Here is a 19,134-nt window from a genome sequence, read left to right on the forward strand (position 1 = left end):
GTCCCTCACAGTGTGCCCCAGCTTCCTAGTGTCCCTGCAACACCACAGTGTGTCTTAGCTTCCCAGTATTCCCTTAGTGCATCCCAGCTTCCCAGTGTCTCTCACAGTATGTGCCACATCCCAGTGTCCCTCACAGTGTACCCCAACTTCCTATTGTCCCTCACAGTGTGTCCCAGCTTCCCAGTGTCCCCCATAGTGTGCCCCAGCTTCCTATTGTCCCTCACAGTGTGTCCCAGATTCCCAGTGTCCCCCATAGTGTGCCCCAGCTTCCCAGTGTCCCCCATAGTGTGCCCCAGCTTCCTAGTGTCCCCCATAGTGTGTCCCAGATTCCCAGTGTCCCCCATAGTGTGCCCCAGCTTCCCAGTGTCCCCCATAGTGTGTCCCAGCTTCCCAGTGTCCCCCATAGTGTGCCCCAGCTTCCCAGTGTCCCCCATAGTGTGCCCCAGCTTCCCAGTGTCCCCCATAGTGTGTCCCAGCTTCCTATTGTCCCTCACAGTGTGGCTCAGATTCCCACTGTTCCCTAAAGTGTGGCCCAGCATTTCCATAGTGTCTTCCAGCTTACCAGTTTAACCATTGTGTGTCCCAGATTTTCAGTGTCCCCTAAACTGTGCCCAGTATTAGTTATTATTTGTATTTATATAGTGCTGACATCTTCTGCAGCACTTTACAGAGTATATATATGCTTGTCACTAACTGTCCCTTGGAGGAGATCACACTATAATCCCTACCAGAATCCTATGTCTTTGTATGTATCGTGCAGTGCATGTATATCATAGTCTAGGGCCAATTTTAGGGAGAAGCCTATTAATTTGTATGTTTCTAGGACATTGGAGGAAACTGGAGTACCCGGAGGAAACCTACACAGACACAGGGAGAACATAAAAACACCTTGCAGATGATGATCTGGCTGGGATTCGAACCAGGGACCCAGTGCTGCAAGGCGAGAGTGCTAACCACTGTGCCCCCCTCCCCAGTATAGATAGCCAGATGTGCCCCAGTATAAGGCAGCCCTACTTCCCATGTTAGATAGCCAGATCACCCCTCCCCCCCAATATTAGGCCACACCTTAAACTGAGCAGCTCCGCCCACATGCAGAGTTGTGAGCAGAGCCTGTAGTGCTGCCTACTCACCTCACCACTCCAGGAACTCAGCCATGTCAGGCTCACAGCATCTCTTCTTATCTCTCTCTAGTGAGCATGGTGGAGTACTGGTTATTGCTCTTGTCTTGCAGTGCTGGGTCCCGGTTTGAATCTCAGCCAGGGCACTATCTGCACGGAGTTTGTATGCTCTCCCCATGTTAGCGTGGGTTTCCTCCGGGCACTCCAGTTTCCTCCCACACCCCAAAAACATACAAATTAAATACTGTATATACTCGAGTATAAGCCGACTCTCCAACTTTTACCTAAATAAGCAGGGAAAGGATCGACCCGAGTATAAGCCGGGGGAAGGAAATACAGAAGCTGTAAATACTCTCCACTGTAATCCCTGTTAGCCCAGCCAGCTGAAATGTATCAGCACCACCTTGTGTGACCAGTGAGGTGACGTGTGCCCACCATCCCCCCTCCCCGACTCTCCATATACCCCAGGCAGCTGAAATGTATCAGCACCACCTTGTGTGACCAGTGAGGTGACGTGTGCCCCCCATCCCCCCTCCCCGACTCTCCATATACCCCAGGCAGCTGAAATGTATCAGCACCACCTTGTGTGACCAGTGAGGTGACGTGTGCCCCCCATCCCCCCCTCCCCGACTCTCCATATACCCCAGCCAGCTGAAATGTATCAGCACCACCTTGTGTGACCAGTGAGGTGACGTGTGCCCCCCATTCCCCCTCCCCGACTCTCCATATACCCCAGCCAGCTGAAATGTATCAGCACCCCCTTGTGTGACCAGTGAGGTGACGTGTGCCCCCCATCCCCCCTCCCCGACTCTCCATATACCCCAGGCAGCTGAAATGTATCAGCACCACCTTGTGTGACCAGTGAGGTGACGTGTGCCCACCATCCCCCCTCCCCGACTCTCCATATACCCCAGCCAGCTGAAATGTATCAGCACCCCCTTGTGTGACCAGTGAGGTGACGTGTGCCCCCCATCCCCCCTCCCCGACTCTCCATATACCCCAGGCAGAGAGGAACAACTACAATTCAACTCATCTCCAAGCTGAAAAGTGAAAGGTAATACTTCTCATTAACACTAAACAACATAATAGGCTGTAGACTTGGCTTCCTCAGTTTCAGGTTTGGTTGGGCTTCACATTGGTACATCAGTGCTTCAGTTACACAGACTCCATGGATGACATCTTTCTTATTTTGAATACATTGTTACAGCAGCATGTCAGCATCATTATAATGAGTATCAGCAAGCGGTGCATGTAGCTTGACACAGGTCCACTGACTTCTATGCTGCTCCAGCCATGAGATCCATAGTAGCCTGGACCCCCTCCCCCCAGTCATATTCCCTCGCCGTAAGGATTCCCCTGCTTGCCTGTCACCGGCTAACATCTATGATGCCCTCTAGTGGCGAGGCGCAGTGAACAGGCAAGCAGGGGAATCCTAACGGGGAAGAGCGGTGAGTGATAGCTTCCGCTGTACATTCTGCTAATAGAGCCTGTGTGTGCCAGAGGGGGGCGGAAACGCTGCAGATAAACTACTACTTTGCTATTCTGCTCTGCTGGGGTGATGCTTGAAAACTCAGCGGAGGAGGGGGGGGGGGGGGGTATCTTACACATCAGCTCACTGAGCTGAGATTCTGTCAGCATGATTCTGCCCGGCATTTGGCAGAGGGGGACTCGAGTTCAAGCCGAGGCCCTCACCTTTGGGCCAATTATTTAGTCCCAAACATTTGGCTTATACTCGAGTGTATACGGTAATAATAATAATGGTAATGAAAATAATCAGAAAAGACACTATATGGAGACAGAGATAAGTTACTGCAAGCCTGTGATGTGGCTGAGTTCCTGGAGTGATGAGGAGCAGCACTACAACCTCTGCTTGTGACTCTGCATCAGCCAGGCAAGGGGGCACTCGAAGGGAGGGGGCATGGGTGCGCCCTCAGGGGCTAGTGTCTTCCCCACCTCAGCCCAGAACTGGCCGCGTGTTATATTACTAGAGATAAGAGACATCCAGAATCCTCCTCACCTCTCCAGTCACCTGTGTTATATTACTAGAGATAAGAGTGATGTCATGTGACCTCCCAGAATCCTCCTCACCTCTCCAGTCACCTGTGTTATATTACTAGAGATAAGAGTGATGTCATGTGACCTCCCAGAATCCTCCTCTCCTCTTCAGTCACCTGTGTGTTATATTACTAGAGATAAGAGTTATGTCATGTGACCTCCCAGAATCCCCCTCACCTCTCCAGTCAGCAGGCAGATGATCTCCAGGGTGAGGTTGAATATCCTCTCGGTCATGTGACTCTGGTCCTCATCCATCCTCAGTAATGCGGTCATGTGATCTGTACAGGAAGCTGCTGCCTTTTGATAAATAATAAGGGGAAGATAATTTAGGCTGTACATATGTCAGTGGTGAAACTACCAATACAGGATCCCCCCCCCCTCCCCCCAGCACTCCCCATTGCTGTCACTTGTGGGTGGTGGGGCCATGCAGAGTATTGCAAGGAAGCATAATAAGCTGGTTTATAGCTACCTGTGCACTATACTCACAGCATGCTGCAGTCCTGTCCTCCCTCTGCCTCCTCTCCAGCTGGCCTTCTCTCCTCACATCCCCCTCCCACTGTTACCATTCCTGTGATGTTACAGCAGTGCTGGTAGTGGTAGATGGATGAGGATATGAGGAGAGGCGGAGACTGAGGCTAATGGGAGCAGAGGACTGGAGCACACTGTGACAGCTAGCTATAAACCAATGTAATCCTTCCTCTTACTGCTCTGCATGGAGGTGGGGGAAGGGAGAAATACTGGAGTGTGGGCATGGCTATACTGGGGGAGAAATGGCATTACTGGGGTGGGGGACATTACATACTGGAGGATAATGGCAATGCTGGGGGACACAGGGGGGCATGGCAATACTGGAGAGAAATGGCATTACTGGGGTGGGGGACATTACATACTGGAGGATAATGGCAATGCTGGGGGACACAGGGGAGACATGGCTATACTGGGGGAGAAATGGCATTACTGGGGTGGGGGACATTACATACTGGAGGATAATGGCAATGCTGGAGGACACAGGGAGGACATGGCTGTACTGGGAAAGAAATGGCATTACTGGAGTGGGGGTACATTACATACTGGAGGATAATGGCAATGCTGGGGTACACAGCTACACTGGGAGAGAAATGGCATTACTGGGGTGGGGGACATTATATACTGGAGCATAATGGCAATGCTGGGGGACACTGGGTCATAGCTATACTGGAAAAGAAATGTCATTACTGGGGGGGGGGGGGGGGAACGACATGGCTATATTGTAAAAGAAATGGCATTACTGGGGTGGTGGACATTACATACTGGAGGATTTTGGCAATGCTGGGGGACATAGGGGGGATGGCTATACTGGGAAAGAAATGGCATTACTGGGGTGGGGGACATTACATACTGGAGGATAATGGTAATGCTGGAGGACACAGGGGGGGGACATGGCTATACCGGTGAGAAATGGCATTACAGGGGTGGGGGATATTATATACTGGAGCATAATGGAAATGCTGGGGGACACAGGGGGACCTGGAAGCATTAGTGTAATTTAGGATTAGGAAGATATGGAGGCTGTCATATTTATTTTCTGTTAAACAATAACAGTTGCCTGGCAGCCCTGCTGGTCTATTTGGCTGCAGTAGTGTCTGAATAACACCAGAAACCAGCATGCAGCTAATCTTGTCAGATCTGACAATAATGTCATAAACACCTGATCTGCTGCATGCTTGGTCAGGGTCTATGGCTAAAAGTATTAGAGGCAGAGTATCAGCAGGATAGTCAGGCAACTGGTATTGCATAAAAGAGAATAAATATGGCAGCCTCCATATTCCTCTCACTTCAGTTGTCCTTTAAGGCCCAATTCACATTGCATGCGTTGCCGTCCGTGTTTCCGCAACGTGTGCGGGAGGCAGAAACGCGCGACATCAGAAGTGCATAGGCTGCACTGTCTGATGTCTACACTGCATGCGTTCCCCACCAGTGCGGTCCGCGAACGCATGCTGCATGCATTTTTTAACAAAACGCACGGCTAACCCATTCCGTATAGTAAATGGCATCAGCCACAGAACGCATTTAAAAGCAGATGGCATGTGTTCCGAACGCACGGCCATTCGTGTTTGATAATGTGAATGTGGCCTAAAGCAGTTATATAAAAGTCTCTTGTATGGCGATTACTTCAAGGGGGATGATCAAGATAGTAACATGTGTACTATGGCCTCCACTGTAACAAAGTATGTCCACCCCGACCTCTGCTCTGCCCAGTATATAACAAGTATGTCCACCCCGACCCCTGCTCTGCCCAATATATAACAAGTATGTCCACCCCGACCTCTGCTCTGCCCAATATATAACAAGTATGTCCACCCCGACCTCTGCTCTGCCCAATATATAACAAGTATGTCCACCCTGACCTCTGCTCTCCCCAATATATAACAAGTATGCCCACCCCGACCTCTGCTCTGCCCAATATATAACAAGTATGTCCACCCCGACCTCTGCTCTACCCAATATATAACAAGTATGTCCACCCCGACCTCTGCTCTACCCAATATATAACAAGTCTGTCCACCCCGACCTCTGCTCTGCCCAATATATAACAAGTATGTCCACCCCGACCTCTGCTCTGCCCAATATATAACAAGTATGTCCACCCCGACCTCTGCTCTGCCCAATATATAACAAGTATGTCCACCCCGACCTCAGCTCTGCCCAATATATAACAAGTATGTCCACCCCAACCTCTACCCAATATATAACAAGTATGTCCACCCCGCCCTCTGCTCTGCCCAATATATAACAAGTATGTCCACCCCGCCCTCTGCTCTGCCCAATATATAACAAGTATGTCCACCCTGACCTCCCGATATATAACAAGTATGTCAACCCCGACCTCTGCTCTGCCCAATATATAACAAGTATGACCACCCCGACCTCTGCTCTGCACAATATATAACAAGTATGACCACCCCGACCTCTGCTCTGCACAATATATAACAAGTATATCCACCCCGACCTCTGCTCTGCCCAATATATAACAAGTATGTCCACCGCGACCTCTGCTCTGCCCAATATATAACAAGTATGTCCACCCCGACCTCTGCTCTACCCAATATATAACAAGTATGTCCACCCCGACCTCTGCTCTGCCCAATATATAACAAGTGTGTCCACCCCGACCTCTGCTCTGCCCAATATATAACAAGTATGTCCACCCCGACCTCTGCTCTGCCCAATATATAACAAGTGTGTCCACCCCGACCTCTGCTCTGCCCAATATATAACAAGTATGGCCACCCCGACCTCTGCTCTGCCCAATATATAACAAGTATGTCCACCCCGACCTCTGCTCTGCCCAATATATAACAAGTATGTCCACCCCGACCTCTGCTCTGCCCAATATACAACAAGTATGTCCACCCCGACCTCTGCTCTGCCCAATATATAACAAGTATGTCCAACCCGACCTCTGCTCTGCCCAATATATAACAAGTATGTCCACCCCAACCTCTGCTCTACCCAATATATAACAAGTATGTCCACCCCGACCTCTGCTCTGCCCAATATATAACAAGTGTGTCCACCCCGACCTCTGCTCTGCCCAATATATAACAAGTATGTCCACCCCGGCCTCTGCTCTGCCCAATATATAACAAGTATGTCCACCCCGACCTCTGCCCTGCCCAATATATAACAAGTATGTCCACCCCGACCTCTGCTCTGCCCAATATATAACAAGTACGCCCACCCCGACCTCTGCTCTGCCCAATATATAACAAGTATGCCCACCCCGACCTCTGCTCTGCCCAATATATAGCAAGTATGCCCACCCCGACCTCTGCTCTGCCCAATATATAGCAAGTATGTCCACCCCGATCTCTGCTCTGCCCAATATATAACAAAGTATATCCACCCTGACCTCTGCTCTGCCCAATATATAACAAAGTATATCCACCCTGACCTCTGCTCTGCCCAATATATAACAAGTATGTCCACCCCGATCTCTGCTCTGCCCAATATATAACAAAGTATATCCACCCTGACCTCTGCTCTGCCCAATATATAACAAGTATGTCCACCCCGACCTCTGCTCTGCCCAATATATAACAAGTATATCCACCCCGACCTCTGCTCTGCCCAATATATAACAAGTATGTCCACCCCGACCTCTGCTCTGCCCAATATATAACAAGTATGTCCACCCCGACCTCTGCTCTGCCCAATATATAACAAGTATGTCCACCCCGACCTCTGCTCTGCCCAATTTATATCAAGTATGTCCACCCCGACCTCTGCTCTGCCCGATATATAACAAGTATGTCCACCCTGACCTCTGCTCTGCCCAATATATAACAAGTACGACCACCCGACCTCTGCTCTGCCCAATATATAACAAGTACGACCACCCGACCTCTGCTCTGCCCAATATATAACAAAGTATATCCACCCTGACCTCTGCTCTGCCCAATATATAACAAGTATGACCACCCCGACCTCTGCTCTGCCCAATATATAACAAGTATATCCACCCCGACCTCTGCTCTGCCCAATATATAACAAGTATATCCACCCCGACCTCTGCTCTGCCCAATATATAACAAGTATGTCCACCCCGACCTCTGCTCTGCCCAATATATAACAAGTATGTCCACCCCGACCTCTGCTCTGCCCAATATATAACAAGTATGTCCACCCCGACCTCTGCTCTGCCCAATATATAACAAGTATGACCACCCCGACCTCTGCTCTGCCCAATATATAACAAGTGTGTCCACCCCGACCTCTGCTCTGCCCAATATATAACAAGTATGTCCACCCCGACCTCTGCTCTGCCCAATATATAACAAGTATGTCCACCCCGACCTCTGCTATGCCCAATATATAACAAGTATGTCCACCCCGACCTCTGCTCTGCCCAATATATAACAAGTATGTCCATCCCGACCTCTGCTCTGCCCAATATATAACAAGTATGTCCACCCCGACCTCTGCTCTGCCCAATATATAACAAGTATGTCCACCCCGACCTCTGCTCTGCCCAATATATAACAAGTATGTCCACCCCAACCTCTGCTCTGCCCAATATATAACAAGTATGTCCACTCCGACCTCTGCTCTGCCCAATATATAACAAGTATGACCACCCCGACCTCTGCTCTGCCCAATATATAACAAGTATGTCCACCCCGGCCTCTGCCCTGCCCAATATATAACAAGTATGACCACCCCGACCTCTGCTCTGCTCAATATATAACAAGTATGTCCCCCCCGACCTCTGCTCTGCCCAATACATAACAAGCATGTCCACCCCGACCTCTGCTCTGCCCAATATATAACAAGTATGTCCCCCCCGACCTCTGCTCTGCCCAATATATAACAAGTATGTCCACACCGACCTCTGCTCTGCCCAATATATAACAAGTATGTCCACCCCGACCTCTGCTCTGCCCAATATATAACAAGTATGTCCACTCCGACCTCTGCTCTGCCCAATACATAACAAGCATGTCCACCCCGACCTCTGCTCTGCCCAATATATAACAAGTATGTCCCCCCCGACCTCTGCTCTGCCCAATATATAACAAGTATGTCCACCCCAACCTCTGCTCTGCCCCATATATAACAAAGTATATCCACCCTGACCTCTGCTCTGCCCAATATATAACAAGTATATCCACCCCGACCTCTGCTCTGCCCAATATATAACAAGTATCTCCACCCCGACCTCTGCTCTGTCCAATATATAACAAGCATGGCCACCCTGACCTCTGCTCTGCCCAATATATAACAAGTATGTCCACCCCGACCTCTGCTCTGCCCAATATATAACAAGTATGTCCACCCTGACCTCTGCCCAATATATAACAAGTATGTCCACCCCGACCTCTGCTCTGCCCAATATATAACAAGTATGACCACCCCGACCTCTGCTCTGCCCAATATATAACAAGTATGTCCACCCCGACCTCTGCTCTGCCCAATATATAACAAGTATGTCCACCCCGACCTCTGCTCTGCCCAATATATATCAAGTATGTCCACCCCGACCTCTGCTCTGCCCAATATATAACAAGTATGTCCACCCCGACCTCTGCTCTGCCCAATATATAACAAGTATGTCCACCCCGACCTCTGCTCTGCCCAATATATAACAAGTATGTCCACCCCGACCTCTGCTCTGCCCAATATATAACAAGTATGTCCACCCCGACCTCTGCTCTGCCCAATATATAACAAGTATGTCCACCCCGACCTCTGCTGTGCCCAATATGTAACAAGTATGTCCCCCCGACCTCTGCTCTGCCCAATATATAACAAGTATGTCCACCCCGACCTCTGCTCTGCCCAATATATAACAAGTATGTCCACCCCGACCTCTGCTCTACCCAATATATAACAAGTATGTCCACCCCGACCTCTGCTCTGCCAAATATATAACAAGTATGTCCACCCCGACCTCTGCTCTGCCCAATATATAACAAGTATGTCGTCCCCCCCCCCCCCCCCCGACCTCTGCTCTGCCCGATATATAACAAGTATGTCCACCCCGACCTCTGCCCTGTGTATCCCTTCCCCTCCCCCAACCCTCCTGGTATACGTTTGATAGAGGATGTAGGCAAATTCGACATGTAGGTTATCACGTCGGAACACCCTGCCCAATATATAACAAGTATGTCCACCCCGACCTCCGCTCTGCCCAATATATAACAAGTATGTCCACCCCGACCTCTGCTCTGCCCAATATATATCAAGTATGTCCACCCCGACCTCTGATCTGCCCAATATATAACAAGTATAACCACCCCGACCTCTGCTCTGCCAATATATAACAAGTATGTCCACCCCGACCTCTGCTCTGCCCAATATATAACAAGTATGCCCACCCCGACCTCTGCTCTGCCCAATATATAACAAGTATGTCCACCCCGACCTCTGCTCTGCCCGATATATAACAAGTATGTCCACCCCGACCTCTGCTCTGCCCAATATACAGTATAACAAGTATGTCCACCCCGACCTCTGCTCTGCCCAATATAGAACAACTATGACCACCCTGACCTCTGCTCTGCCCAATATATAACAACAATCACACAATTACCTCTCCCAGCCTTGTGCTCTCTCCACTTCCTGCAACTTCTCCTTTTGTGACATCACTTCCCATCTATATTACACCACTTCCTATCTTTGGTTTTTCATTTTCCTTTCTATGCGTTCCACCTGGGAGAGGGCGAGATCGCCATCTTGTGGTAGATAGGCTAACTGCAGCCTCTGTTGGTGGAATCATCTGCACTCAGACTATAAAGGTACACTTACACACCAGAGCAATAATGCTCCTTCCATTCAATTGCCTATAACTTTATTGCTTCTTATCTTGTTTTTTTCACCACAAATTAGGCTTTCTTTGGGCGTTACTATTTGCTATGAATTATTTTATTCTAAAGGCATTTTAACATAAATAACAAGAAAAGAATGGGAATAATTCATTATTTATCAGTTTGCGGCCATTATAGTTTTATAATAATGCATGCTACCATAATTAAAACCCACACATTTTTTTTCCTATTTGTCCCAGTTATTGCAACATTAAAAATGTTTCCCTAGTACAATGTATGGCACCAATATTTTATTTGGAAATAAAGGTGCATTTTTTTTCAATTTCGCATCCATCACTATTTACCAACCCATGATTTAAAAAAATAACAGTAATATACCCTAGTGACATACATATTTAAAAAGTTCAGCCACTAAGGTTACTATTTTTTTTTTTAATACAAAAAAACAAACAAACTTGGTTACTATGGGAGAGTGTGGGTGGGAAATAGTTAATTAAAATGTAAATGTATTACCTTTTATTTATATGGCCTCATGCATTCCTTTCTGTTGCATACTATTAGTCTGCTAAACAGGAAGCAATGAGTGGATGTGTAAGTATCGGCTTTTGTGAATAACGTGGCATCTAATTGATCGCTGGCGTCATTCAAACGGGGATTCGGATTAATGAATGGGAACTTTGTTCGGCGGTAAGAAAAAGCGTGGGGGGGGGCGAGTGCAAGTGCACGGCAGCAAGGGAGGAGTATCTACGTCCCTGCAAGGTAAAGCAGGGATGTAGATACTCGTGCCGGGAGAGGTGAATTGGTTAAAAACATCCCCACTACGGTTACCTGTGCCATTTATCCTTACCTGGTTCACACTGTCTTGTATTATACAGCAGAGAAACATCCCCACTACGGTTACCTGTGCCATTTATCCTTACCTGGTTCACACTGTCTTGTATTATACAAGCAGAGTTCCCCAACCCTGTCCTCAAGGCCCACCAACAGTACATGTTTTGCAGGAAACCACACACATGCACAGGTGGAGTAATTAGTGTTGCAGCAGAGCTGATTAAATACCTCTGTGGATTTCCACAAAACATGCCCTGTTGGTGGGCCTTGAGGACAGGGTTGGGGAACAACAGCATGAATTGTGATTGCATTGTTCTAGATTCCCTCTCATTGATTTGCCCCTGAGTCTTATGCCTCTATCACATCTTGCCTTATACAGGGGATGTGAGGCTTTACAGACCATCACTGCGGGACTCATATGTTAATTTACATGAACCTTAAAATTCATGCCCACCGCTTTATGGGTGTCCATAGCAACCGAGTAATCCCTGACCACACCCAGGAAATGACATGGGGTAATCCCTGACCACACCCAGGAAATGACATGGGTAATCCCTGACCACACCCAGGAAATGACACAGGGAACTAGGTTGTATGCACCTGCCCATCTCCTCACACAGCCCATTCGGGATATGCTGATGGAGTGGTACATACCATGCACACCAGCACCTGCATCATGGATAATTCTATACAGAGGTGAACATGGGCAACACCCTAGGGGCGTGTCTAGGCTGCTAACACACAGGTATTTAACCCAGAGGCTTATTTGGCAACTCAGCTCTGACTGGGGCTGTTTGCTACTGGGAATTCTGGTGGGGGGATATTGTAAATAGCTGTATTTCTGTTACATTGTTCCTACTTTGATGAGGCCCTTCATGGTGAAACATGTCACAGTTGTGTCACTATATATTTGCACCCTATGTATGTCTTTCCCAGTATGTCGTTTGAGCAGCTGCTATGAGTAGTATTGCACAGGACCTGAGGTGGTTGATAACACTGCACATCCAGCACTGTGTGCTGGATAGCTACACCCCTCCCTGAGACATATACATAGGTGGGGGATCAGCAAGGACCGCAGCACACCGGTGTGGTTCACACTGGTACCTCCCACATAACCCGGTCAGGGAGGTTTTTATTTTAATATCGATACATTGCCTGTTGCTACTTGAGTAAACATTTATATCTCTATACGGCACAGGGCTGTCCTTAGGGCAGACATATGAAATCACCGCCGGGAGACTTGGGCACAGGATACAGCCAGTATATCCTGCTCCTGCACAAGTCCTGGCGGTGTTAATTACTATTCCCCCTCCAGGTCCATGTGGATGGTGGAGAATGATGTAATTCGGCTTCCAGCTATTGCTGGCGGCCGAATTAGTGTTTTAAAAGTAACTTCAGCTCTATCTTCTCACAGCACCGAAGTTACTCACTGTGCGCCGCTATAGCTGTAATTCCTATTATGGTCTATGGTGGCGCCGGCTGCACCCAAATCTGCTGTGCTGTTATTACATCACTCGGGCCTTAGGGCCGTATATATCACATTTGATAAAATGCACAGAAACAGGAAACGCAAGGGAGAGGTCCTGATCTTGTGAGCTTACAATCTATAGGGTAGTGGAGTGGTGACACTTATGCTGGGAATACACAATGAGTTGTTTTGGCAGATTTACTTTCCGATAGTTTTTCTGATCGATTTCCATTCACTTCTATGAGAAAATTGATCTGAAAATCAGATCAGACCTGTGGGAAATTATCGAAAGAACCATCTGTCTGCTGAAAAAACTCCTGGTGTATTCCCAGCATAAGGGAGTAGACTATGCGGTTAGTGGATGAGGTAATCAACATCAAATTATTAGCATAGCTAATTACAAGCTTGTCTGAATAGGAGTGTCTGGAGGGTGTGATTTAACATTCCCAGGTCTGGGGCCTGATGGACAGACTGTGGGAGAGAGTTCCAGAGGAGAGGTGAGAAGTCCTGGATGCGAGAGTGAGAGGAGGAGATCCCTACTTGTGGCCCTATAGATGGCATTTGTACCCCAGCTCTTATGGGTGCCATTGCCATGCAGCAGGAAGCTAGCTCAGCCAGAGGCATTGTGGGTATTTGTATTATTCTTTCAGCCTGGTGGGAAAGTATGGGGAGAATTAGCAGTGGAGGAGAGAGAATCGCTGCTGGTCACCGGAGATCTGGGCATGTGCAGAAAGATGCACCCCTCATTCATTACATTTCATGCTGAATATCCCCCCCAGCCAGGCCTCCTACAATTATTATTATTATTATTATTATTTATTAGATTTATATAGCGCCAACATATTACGCAGCAATCCCCCCATATAGAGGGTAGGGAGGGGACCTCCATGGCAGATTGCATATCTCCAGCACCGCTTGTTCCCCAGATATCACATAAAAAGTGATCTAGGAATCTGCAATTTTATGTGGCAGTAGCTTGGGGGGTTCCCTCTAGATCAATACGATGCACATATTTCTGGCTTTATATAAGCGGCAAAGATGGAGAAGCACACAATGGAAGTGGACACCTCGAGGATAAAAAAGGCAACGCTAAACCGTAAAAATTGAAGGACTTTTAATGATTGGTGTAGCATACAGACGTCTGATTATTGTGTGATCTGCAGAATCACCAATAATACACACTCTATACCCGATTATGTGGTGATCTGCAGTATCACCAATAATGCAAGTACAGAAGGCTGAGGAACAGAGGTGTAAAGGGTTTGGTGCAACAGTAGAATAAATGGATAGATCTCACCAGAGAAGCTGGTGAGTACTATCTGAAACAACAGTGCTAGACCTCACCAGGGGAGCTGGTGGGTACTAGCTGCAACAACAGTACTAGCCCTCACCAGGGGAGCTGGTGGGTACTAGCTGCAAAAACAGTAGTATAAATAATAGGCCTTACCAGAGGAGCTGGTAAAGTACTAACAGCAAGAGAGACAACAAAGTTTGGCTAAACCTTACCAGGGGAGCTGGTAAGGTACTATCAGCACAAGCGACTGAATAGTTTAACTAGACCTTACCAGAGGAGCTGGTAAGGTACTATCAGTCACAGGAGCTGTATAACTTAAACTGAACCTCACCAGAGGAGCTGGTTAGTATTTAGTCAAATAGCACCTCACCAGTGGCAAGGGCCCACTGGTGAGTAGAGAGGTCTGACAGGTAAGGTTCGGCAACTGAGAGGCGAATACAGTACAGAAACGTGAGGGAGAAGAATAGCGAGTTATCAGGCAGAGGTTCAGCAACTTAGTAAGATAGGCAGAAGTACAGAATCGATAAGCAAAATCAAGGTCAGAGTATAGCCAGAATCATACACAGGTTATCAGTAATACAATATAACAATAGTCCTAGTCTTGTGTGAAATCCCTGGTTTCCTCCCAGATCAAAGCACACCGGATACTAGTCTAAGGTCTGAGTGCGAGTGTAACACGAGTGTATTTGCAACAGCAGACAAGTTGCAAATGACCAGTAAAGGCTTAAGAAGCCGAGGAGAGCTCACAGCCGCGCCCCTTACCAATCAGCCAATCCGAGTGGCGTGAGTCACCTCTGACGTCAGCCGACCGGCAGGTCAGCTGACGCACCTTCTTCCAGCATAAAGGTACTGTCTCCACGCGTGCCCGCGCGATACAGCGACCCTATGAGCACGAGACAGTACCGTTCACGGCGTGCTAGACGCAGACGGAACGGATGAGGCCTGTGAACAGGGAACAAAGGCGGCTGCGGGTATACCCTGCGTGTCCACAGCCGCCATAGTTGCAGATGTTACAGTACCCCCCCCCCTCTAGACGTGGACTCCGGACACGATCCACCTGGCCTGTCAGGATGCAATCTATGAAACTGCTCCCTGAGTTTTTCTGCATGCATGCGACAAGCAGGTACCCAAGATCTCTCCTCTGCACTATACCCTTTCCAGTGGACTAGGTACTGTATGGAGTTACGCACCACCCGAGAATCCAAGATCTGCTCTATCTCGTACTCTGGTTCTCCATCAATCACCACAGGGGGGGGGGGGAGAGGAATCCACATGCACAGCAGGTTTCAAGAGGGACACATGAAACGTCCTACCACCCCCGAAACTGGGTGGGAGCGAGACAACATAGGTAACATTGTTGACCCTTTTGGACACAGGGTATGGCCCTATACATTTGAGACCCAGTTTAGCAGAAGGTTGCTTTAAGGCCAAGTGTCGAGTAGAGACCCACACTAAATCTCCTGGAACAAAATTCCATTCAATAGAACGTTCCTTATCTGGGTAGCAAAAGCCTTTTTTAAGTTCCCTATGACTTTCCCCCAGATCTCCTTTAATGACCCTTGCCACTCCTCCAAGGCCAGGAAAGGTGATGACACCACCGGCAGAGGAGAGAATTTCGGTGATCTCCCCGTTACCACCTGAAAAGGGGAGAATCCCGAGGAATTACATTTCAAATTATTATGGGCAAATTCTGGAAAAGGCAAGAATTTGACCCAATCCATCTGAGCATCAGCCATGTAACATCTAAAGCCTGATTGACCCTTTCAGTCTGCCCGTTAGTCTGTGGGTGGTAGCCGGAGGAAAACGATAGATTAATTCCCATATGATGACAGAAGGCCCTCCAAAACCTGGACACGAACTGGACTCCCCTATCTGACACCACATTTTCCGGAATTCCATGCAGTCTGAAAATGTGATGGATGAAGAGCTCTGCCAGCTCCTGTGCAGTGGGGAGTCCGTCCAAGGGGATAAAATGGGCCATCTTGCTGAACCTATCGACTACCACCCATATGACTGTTTTACCTTCTGATCTAGGCATTTCGCCCACAAAGTCCATGGACACATGGGTCAAGGGCTGCTCAGGCACCGGAAGTGACTGTAAGGTACCCACAGGAGCCCGTCTAGACGACTTACTCCTAGCACATACAGAGCAATTACCGACAAATTCCTTACAATCTGACACTATCGAGGGCCACCAGACACAACGATCCAGCAACTCCTGTGTGCGAGCAATCCCTGGGTGACCGGCATTTTTATGGGTATGGAAGGTATGAAGAATCTTAAATCTGAACTGCAATGGTACAAACAGAACCCCCTCTGGTTTCCCTTCAGGGATCTCTTGTTGGAATGGGCTTAATGTAGGTACCCAATCCACCCAGGTATCTGTCTCAGGGGGTTCAGAGGACGACTCAGGAGTCCCCTCCACTTGAATTTCGGTGGCGGCTATGGTAACTTTCTCCAAACAATGATGATGACAGTTAGGAGACCAGCTTAACAACTGTCTGGAACTCCAGTCAATCTGAGGAGAATGTTTGTTTTTTAAGCCACGGCATACCCAGAATGACGGTGGAGGTGGACATCTTGAGTACCAGAAACTGTATCTGTTCCTTATGTAAGACCCCTAGTTGGCATAATAATACAGGAGTCTGGGTGATGGACTGTTTAATCAGTAATGGGGAATCATCCACTGCTGTAATCTGCACCTGTCGTCCCACAGAAGTTAAAGGAAAACCAAATTTGATAGCGAAATCATAAGCCATAACATTCACAGCTGAACCCGAGTCTATAAAAGCCTGAGTGGAGTGAACCTGCCCCTTCCAGGTGATAGAGCACGGTAGTAATAGACGTTTATTGTTTAGAGGTAAGACTGGATCGCCTAGGGTAGTACCTCCAGCTACTCCTAGGCGATAGAGTTTTCCGCCTTCTTGGGACAACCAGATACCATATGTCCTTTCTCAGCACAATAAAGACATAATTTTTCATTGCGTCTCCTGTTTTTCTCGACCTCTGTGAGCCTGTGTAATGGATTGTGGAGATGCCGCTGTGCGGTCTGGCAGCGGGGCGGCTGTCTCCGCGTTCAGACCAGCGGTTTCCGCACAGCAGCATGCGTCTGGTTTGCCTGGGCCTTCTAGTGCACACAGATGGAGAGCTACGCGCGCGCGCTAGAAGGCAAGCCCTTTATGCCAGTAGGAGAAGGATCAGCTGATCAGGTCGATCAGCTGATCCCAGCGCAGTTACTGATTGGCTAAGTGGCGCAGTGATCTTGAGATCACCTCCCCTGTGACATCATCAGTAGCGGCCTGTGTTTTGTGTTTTATCTCCTCCACCAGTTTGCTGGATTCTATCCTGGCAATATGAAAGGAAGGGAGGGGTTACTCCAATAAATGTAAAATATTTTATATTTGTCATCAGGCAGCTGAAAAAAGGCTGCTATTTATTATTATAATTTAGAAAATAGATTTTATTTCTGAAAACTTGTATTTTTAATTTGGGACCACTTTAAGAGATGCCCAAGTGCCATATAAATGGGGTTTCCCCACCAAAATAATTATCTCTGTTCTCAGTCAACTGTACATAATTCCCTCCTTGAATCTGGATACAAATTGTTTAAACCCCCAGTAAGCCCGAGCTCAGCTCGGCAAGCCAAAACCATCACACGTATTCCTTTCCTGCGTCTCGTATGTGATCAGCGCTGGTCAGCAGGACCCAGGCTTATTCCCCGGCTGTCGGGATCCCCTTTACCTCCCATTATATATATATATATATATATATATATATATATATATATATATATATATATATATGATGGTCAGAGCATGTCTGCTTGTTTCTGGTGTGGATTTGGATGAGAAGGTCCTGGATAGTTTCAGTTAACAACACTATCCAGCAGATTTGTTTGGGATCCAGGGCTGGCGTGTATTGGGAGAAGGGTGGGCCTTGCACGTAGAGGTGGGCCGAACGCGTTCGCCGGCGAATGGTTCCAGGCAAACCCAGGGTGGTTCGCCTTCGCCGGCGAACTTTCCCGGAAGTTCGATTCACCCCATAATGCTCTATGAGGGTCAACTTTGACCCTCTGCATCACAGTCAGCAGGAGCATTGTAGCCACTCCGGCTATACTAAGCCCTGGAGCCCCTCCCCCCTTATATAAGGCAGGCTCCGGTGGCCATTAGCCTCACTCGTGTGCCTGCTAGAGACAGACTAGGGACAGCTGCTGCAGACTTGTTCTCCTAGGGACAGATTAGTCAGGCTCTTGCCTTCTTAGCTTGCTACTAGCTGAATCTTATTGCTATAATAGCGCCCCAGAACAGCTCTTTTCAGAGCTCATCCTGCTCGTGTGATCAATTATTTTTTCTGTGTTTGAAACTGACACTTGTGTTGCTTAGACAGCATTGCTAATTCATACTGTGTGTCCCACTGCCAGCAGCAGCAGCAGCAGCACATTCAGTGACTACCTGTGTGTGTGAGACACTTGTGTTGCTTAGACAGCATTGCTAATTCATACTGTGTGTGTCCCACTGCCAGCAGCCCACCAGCAGCAGCAGCAGCACATTCAGTGACTACCTGTGTGTGTGAGACACTTGTGTTGCTTAGACAGCATTGCTAATTCATAATGTGTGTGTCCCACTGCAAGCAGCCCACCAGCAGCAGCAGCAGCAGCACATTCAGTGACTACCTGTGTGTGTGAGACACTTGTGTTGCTTAGACAGCATTGCTAATTCATACTGTGTGTGTCCCACTGCCAGCAGCCCACCAACATCAGCAGCACATTCGGTGACTACCTGAGTGTGTGACAGGGAGCTGCACATTGTACTACCCACCCAGTACTGCATTTACCTACTACTAGTGTTGGGCGAACAGTGTTCGCCACTGTTCGGGTTCTGCAGAACATCACCCTGTTCGGGTGATGTTCGAGTTCGGCCGAACACCTGATGGTGTTCGGCCAAACCGTTCGGCCACATGGCCGAACTAAGAGCTCATGGCCGAACGTTCCCCGAACGGTCGGCTAGCGCTGTGATTGGCCGAACGGGTCACGTGGTTCGGACCCGAACGCGCTCTGATTGG

The 19,134-nt window shown here is 48.3% G+C and overlaps 1 protein-coding gene across 1 annotated transcript in view; it reads right to left on the reverse strand.

Annotated features, from left to right (window-relative positions):
• Window positions 1–10,295, reverse strand: part of LOC137543868 (cilia- and flagella-associated protein 251-like) — a 47,110-nt gene extending 36,815 nt beyond the window's left edge. The window contains exons 1-2 of the mRNA XM_068264938.1: window positions 10,246–10,295; window positions 3,351–3,470 (exon numbers count right to left, since the gene is read on the reverse strand). Coding sequence (XP_068121039.1) covers window positions 3,351–3,446 — 96 coding nt within the window. The 5' untranslated portion in view covers window positions 3,447–3,470; window positions 10,246–10,295. The remainder of the gene's footprint in view (window positions 1–3,350; window positions 3,471–10,245) is intronic.
• Window positions 10,296–19,134: the final 8,839 nt, after the last annotated feature.

The sequence above is a fragment of the Hyperolius riggenbachi genome, unplaced genomic scaffold (genome assembly GCF_040937935.1).
Source record: "Hyperolius riggenbachi isolate aHypRig1 unplaced genomic scaffold, aHypRig1.pri scaffold_272, whole genome shotgun sequence".
Lineage (NCBI taxonomy): Eukaryota > Metazoa > Chordata > Amphibia > Anura > Hyperoliidae > Hyperolius > Hyperolius riggenbachi.